Below are 6546 nucleotides of genomic sequence, written 5' to 3' on the forward strand. Positions count from 1 at the left end.
CCAACGTTGTGGGGCTGCGTTGGTTTCCTTTAGCCCATGGTGGCACCATGTTTTGGCCTTGTGCACATGAGCCTCCCTTGTCCCTCAGCTGCCACGTCTTGGTTTGGGGACCCTCCTCCCCAGGCAGTCGCTGCGGCTCGGTGGAACCCAGGGTCTGGCTCGCATCCTGGGGACCTTCTCTCCTTTGTTCTCCTCTTGCATCCTCCTCCACTCTCTTTTCTCCATTACTGGTAAACCCCAGGTCTCCCGTTTGTTTCGAAGGCCACTCTTGTGGCGCAGAGTGCTTGCGGTGTCCGTACAAATGGCTCCTGGGACAGATCAAAGGCCTGTCACTCAGTGTCTGTGACAGTAGCCAGCAGCGATTGTGCAGGGGAGGACAGAGGATCAAGGCAAGCTCGGATCATGCCCTGGAGATTTCTACCAGCCTCTCAATACCGTAGACACTAAAGGGCCCTTACCGTCTTGCCCCCAGAGGTCCAGCTGTCTCTTAAATTCTGGAAGGTACCAGACCCCGCAGAAGGATTTTCATTTGTGTTTTAATTATAAGGAGTGGGAGGGATTCAAAAGGAAAGTAGTATTTTGTTATTTGTTTATAATAGGAGTTTGCACTTCTACAGAACAAAATTTGGAGTCACTGCTCATTGGAGAAGTGGATTTGAGAGGTTTCCTTTAAGATGGAGCTGACCCTACTAGCAGAAGATAAGAGCGAAAGATGAGAGGGATGCTCTGCTTTCAGGTTACGTAACAGGAACAACAGAATCAGAACTGTTCACCAAACATCAGCGTCTTCCAGGGCAGAGCAAAACCGGAGGGCACGCTCACAGCTCCGGTCCTGCGTAGTCGGAACTGGGGAAAGGGAATGAGTATTAGTCAAGTGGTGGGATCAGCTGGAGATGCAGTGACACGATTTAGGAGTCTGGCAATCCTGAGTTAAAGGGAAGCTTGTATTTGACAGTGACCCCTTGTAACTGTTTGTCTGTTTGTGTTCATGGAAGAAATGTCACATCTGTAATGACTCAGATGAATACGCCTCATGAAGCAGAGCTGTTCCTGCAAGGGAGCATCCAATTAGCATGAGATGTTTGATCTGATTATGCCTCAATGTACAAATCTTCTGTGAACCAGCGAAGCCACAGCTGGAGAAGACAATACATATCAAGTCATCCTCCACTGCGTTTGAGACTGCTCCTCACGCTACGTAGTGTTATATAATGTAATCCAAGGGCTGCTTGCCTGTCTCTGGGGAGATTATTCCAAATGTTAACACGTTTCCTGCTTAGAAAGGTTTTCCCTAACGTGAAATGTAAAATTAACTTTTACTCATTTAATCCTATTGGTTCCATGGATCCTGTGCCATTAAATAAAACCAAAACTCCTTTCCTTCCCACCTCTTCTGCATGCTGGTAAACCAGCAGTACTCTTTTGGTTGGATCATCTTGTCTCTTAAAGGCATGTCATCATGGGAAACTGTCTAAATCTTTTTTTTCTTTTTAATTTTACTTTCCAGCAATACCGTAGAGAAAAGGAAGCTGTGGATGGGTTTAAAATACTGTAGCCATATGTGGCTTTTAATCTGCAAAAATATTGTTGATATTTTATAAAGATTCTTTTAAGCAATGGAGAAACTGGACTTTTACAGAAAGATAAATGATCAAAAGGCAATACAGAAAATATTATAGGTAACCAGAATAAGCTTTTCAGGGGTGTTGCAGCAACAACCCAGTCATGTTTTCATATACACCCTTCATTAATGGGACAGTTTTAAGTATTACAGTTTTACAAATTCTTGCATATAGAACTCATAGAGAGAAACACGACCTTTTTGCTTGATTAAACCCCGTTTTAATTGTCCATATCTCTCTTTTCCCAAATGTAATTCCAGGTGGTAAGCTTTATCCAGCGTTTACCTGGCTGCAAAGAACAAGCATCTGTTTTCAGGGAAGAGGTAAGTCAGGTCTGCCCGAATCCAGTGCTGTGCTGTTACTCTGGAGTCACGGTGCAGAAAGCATGGACATGCTCAGATTGTCACTAAAGAGCCCGTGGCATTTAGGAGGCAGCTTCAGCATGGAGCTGAGTTCCCCAGCATGGCTAATTGCATTCTGCTGCTTTAAATTTCCCCTGCAGTTCCAATCACTGATCTTATGCTCAACATCCTGTCTTGGACTCTTGTGCAGTGGGTTTGGCATCATTATAAAGATGTCCTGTTGGAATGGTGCAGTGAAGATCTCATCTGCTCCCTCTAACAAGCACAGACGCCTGCTTTCCTTGGCGAGGCTGGCAGTTGTAGGGTTTCCCAGGAACTGCTGGCTTCTCCCTATGGGCTGAGGTGAGAGCAGGAGGGGAACCTTGCCTTGAACCAGCAGTGGTTGGGAAATCAGAGCACCTCCTGCATACAGTGTGTCCTGTCTTTGCTGCCACTTGCTGGGCTGGACTCTGTTCCCTGTTTGGGGTGCGTTCACCGTGGCTTCGGAGATACCACAGCCAGTGCAGGATACGGCCATCCTCTTTGTTAGCAGGCTGCTTTGCATGGATCATAGACACTTAGGCTCTGTTGAGTGCTTTGGCTTCCAGTTACATCGCAGGTATGACTTGGAGATTCTGGATGAGCCCCTGGTTCATTTGCACAGACGTACCTCCCCTTCTGCCATCCCAGCTTTGCTGCTCTGATGGTGAGAGCTTGAGGGAAGGGGCTGTGCCTTCTCTGATCCGTGCAGTGCTGAGCACACCCTCTGCATCCAGGAAAAGCACTGCACGTTGTAGCCACTGTAAAGGACAGGTTTTTAACAGATGGCTGCTCCCCGGAGCTGCCTGCCTTTCAGGTTGAATCAGACCGTGGTGCACTTTATGGGGTTTATGTACCTGTGTTTTTGTTTCCCCTTATTTTACAAAACACGCACACACACAAAATAAAAAGCAAGAGAAATGGAGGCTTGCAAAAAGCACTGTTCACAGTGTAGCAGTGTAGTGCACTAGTGTTTAATGGAATGTAGTGGGAATAATGAAATTTATTCAAGTGAACCAATCTTTCGGTGTAGCTGAGTGCGAGAGGTGCGTCCCGATTTCTAGTGAAGATGTATTCAGAGGTGAGAGTTCGGTAGGTAAGATATAACTAGCAAATCTTCTAATGAATCCAGTTGTTCACAGTGTATTTTATTTCTTCTAACCATAACTTCAATGGGTCCTGAACACAGTGACTGTTTTCTGGTTCAGGGAGCGGATAGCCGCATTCTATTTTAATACCTTACTTTCTGCAGCCTCAAAGTATGATTCCCTCTGCCAAATGAGAGGGGCTTGGGTTGTTTTTCAGGTTTGTGCTCCAACCAAATTGTCAGTTTGAGATTAAAACCCTTTTAGCAGTTTGGCTTTGGCCAGAATTCAGGTGTGAGTGACAGGACTGCTGAACTCCACCGGCGTTGTCCATTAGCTGTAATCAGGCCTTTGAGTGCTCTCCCTTTAGGATAAATAAATCCCTTGCAGACTTCTCTTGGCAGGGGGGGGAGAGGGATAAGTTGCTGCTTACATTAGGAACACAGAGAACAAATTGTGCACAGAATTTTAAAAACCATCCAAATAAGATGGAACAAAGAAATGAAAAATAAAGCACAGGCACTGATATTGTGCTTGTTTCCAGGTCCAGTTCAGGGAGGGTCTGTTTAAAATAAGCATCTTCCAGGCAATGCAGTGAAATTGAAGCATAGTAATAATATTGGACTCCGAAGCATTTTGAAACATAGGGCTGTTTTCCAGCAGTTTTCTGCTACTCTTGACTGTATTATTTAATTTAAGCAGCAGTCCATTTGTTTCAAGCTATTTTTAACATGTTCATTGCAGTAGTGCAGACTCTAGGCAGCTTGCAAATAGAATTCGGGGACATTGTATGACCGTCTGTGGACTGGGAACACTGCTGTCATTTCCAGTGTACGTACTGGGAGGATAAGTAACTTGCTAGTGGTCTCTTGTGTGGTTAGAGAGGGAAAACCAAATCTTCTGGCTCGCAGGAGAGTTATGTGTTTGTCCAAGTTTATTCAGTGTATCCTCTTCCACCAGTCCTCGATGTCCAAAAAAGTTCTAGTTAGGAAGACTACAGAAATAGAAGAATTGTTTTTCTGGATGAGTTGAGTGTCCGGTGTTGTCTGCTGCCCTGGTGAACATCAAGTGAGAGGATGAGACACTGTCAGTCCCTGTAAATGGACTTTAATGGAATAACTTAGGGAGACACATCATGTTTGTCTGTGTCCATTAATCTTTGGCTTCTTCCCTGCAGCATTTGGGGTTTATATTAATTATATCTGTGTTGTCTCTGTGGATGTTCTTGTAAACCTAAGTAAATTTTTGACCTCTTCTTAAAATAGTATGTTATGATTTCCCTCACTGCTACCTAGAGCATCCTGGATTTTCGCAAGGTAGTATGTTTTTCGCTCATTTACTTTGAATCTAATCGAGTATCTCCTTGCTGATGGATTAGGAGAGTGTGTATGTAAGTCCAGACAGATTACATCTCTTTACTATGCCTTGTTTTATATAGCACATGATCTCTTTTACCATGTGTTGTGCAAGCCCATTTAACATCATTGAAAATGATTTCACAATACCTTCCTGTTCTGCTTTTAAACCGAGACTTGTTGTCTATGGGCACAGTTACGTCCTAGTTGTGAGAGAGGCCAGATGTTCACATCTCAGGAGTTTTTCTCATCTGTAAGGTTTTTAGCAGAGGTAACCATAAAAAGGGTGTTTGGTTTTAAATTTTACCCTCAACAGCTTAACAGGGGTCGAAGAGTCTATGCAACAACAGTATGTAATGAATGCACTAGGAAGTGGTGATTTTATATTTCTAATCGTTGTAGATCAGTGTAATATATTTGTTCTTGGATAGCTGCCTCCTGAAGACTTGTGTTCTGGATTTCCTCATGTAGTTTCTGGCCACAGACTGTGAATAGGCTGTAGGATTTCTGACAGTTCCTGGCTTTTCAGAGCAATTATAGTGAATATGAAGTCTAATAAACCAGCATCCTCCTCATGGTCTCTCCATAAGCCTTGCCCACACTCCAGCTTCTCTATTTCTAGAAAAAGGGCAGCTGGATGAGGCCTGAGACCCTTGGAAAGGGCAGCGTGCCTGGGAACCTTCCAGGGGTGGGGGTGCCAGAACTATGGAGCAATAAAATGTTTCAGTCTTCAGAGCTGTGTTTGTACTCGTCAGCTCAAAGTAAGTTGTTTAATTGAACGACCAGGAATGAGAATCATGCTTGTTTCTTGATGGTAATCATTATCTTATGTTGTGTTTCCAACCTCTAGCAGATAGATGGTGAGGCCTTCCTACTCCTGAACCAGAGCGACATAGTTAAAATACTCAGTATCAAGCTGGGTCCTGCCCTGAAGATCTACAATGCCATTCTCATGTTCAAGTCTGCAGAAGACAACTGAGAAGAGCCCTTTGGCAGAGCCCACGAGGAATTGACAGGTATCGGATCTTCGACTGAGAGCATTACAACGCGCTGAAAAGACAGACTGGGACTTAGGTGTATTCTAACTAGAACTTAGTAAAAATATTTTGAGGACATAAAAATCCTGCCAGTCTGGAATATGGGGCAGCTTCACTTCCAAGAAGAGGATATTATTATATTTTGTAATTGAATTTGGTTTTGATATATCAATCTCTTTTTGAGATCTAGAAGAAACCTCCGGTTATAAGGGGAATCCAGGGTAACATTGGTGGAGCTGCAATAGCAAGAAGAAAGCTGTGAGTAAAATGGCTGCTGTGTCCAATGATAGTGCCTGAAAGAGAGACTGACTGATCACCAGCACGTTTAATATATTCTGTATAAAAACTCTGAGAAAAGAGAGTAAGAAAATAGGGAAAAGATGCACTTCAAAGCGACTCACCTGTATCCTTCAATGCTGTGGCTCAAGAACTGACCTTTTCAGGACTGATTTTTAAATTCCAGTTTCTCCTGCTGATCCTGGTTGTTCCAATACCCTTGGCTATTGGGCTGCTTACACCACAGCAGAAACGTACCGTGGGCAGAGGGTTTCCATCAGTGATGGTAACAAGCAAAACGTCCTCACTCGTGTCACGGGAGAGTGGGAAGCACGCCCTGTGTAGGTAGGCTTTGGGTAGGCAAAGATCTCATAAAGAGATCTCTCGTGGGAGACTAAGATAAATACTCTGGTCGTAATTCTCCTGTTGATGCTTTTGTGCAACTGCTGTCAAGACTGGGAACATCTTATGGCAAAATGGCACAATCAGGAGCACTTGGGAATTTGATGTGTTCATTCTCATGCTCTCCACTGTCAGCCAGTGAGTTGGAAACCCAGCAGTGGCCAGCATATGCCTACAGATGCCAACAGGTTTCCTAGAAACAATATGCTTTTGTTTCTGAACGGTGGAAACTCATGAACACGTAGTGCTTTAGCCTTGTCAGCCTCCAGCTGGACTTCGGTCCGTTCCGCTGAAGAGTCAGCGGGCTGTAGCGGCAGGACAGTGGCTCCTCTGCCTCTTCAGCAGCGAGGCAGGCAGAGCACACGGGGAAGTTTGGCTGGAGGGGAACC

General features: G+C 44.5%; 1 protein-coding gene across 1 annotated transcript in view; it reads left to right on the top strand.

The window, feature by feature from the left end:
• The window catches only part of LOC104375893 (L3MBTL histone methyl-lysine binding protein 4), a 36868-nt gene extending 30659 nt beyond the window's left edge, over positions 1 to 6209 (top strand). Inside the window, exons 20-21 of the mRNA XM_086625927.1 lie at positions 1883 to 1945; positions 5293 to 6209. Of these exons, the coding sequence (XP_086482053.1) occupies positions 1883 to 1945; positions 5293 to 5421 (192 nt within the window). The 3' untranslated portion in view covers positions 5422 to 6209. The remainder of the gene's footprint in view (positions 1 to 1882; positions 1946 to 5292) is intronic.
• Positions 6210 to 6546: the final 337 nt, after the last annotated feature.

Source organism: Tauraco erythrolophus, chromosome 24, assembly GCF_009769465.1.
Source record: "Tauraco erythrolophus isolate bTauEry1 chromosome 24, bTauEry1.pri, whole genome shotgun sequence".
Classification (NCBI taxonomy): domain Eukaryota; kingdom Metazoa; phylum Chordata; class Aves; order Musophagiformes; family Musophagidae; genus Tauraco; species Tauraco erythrolophus.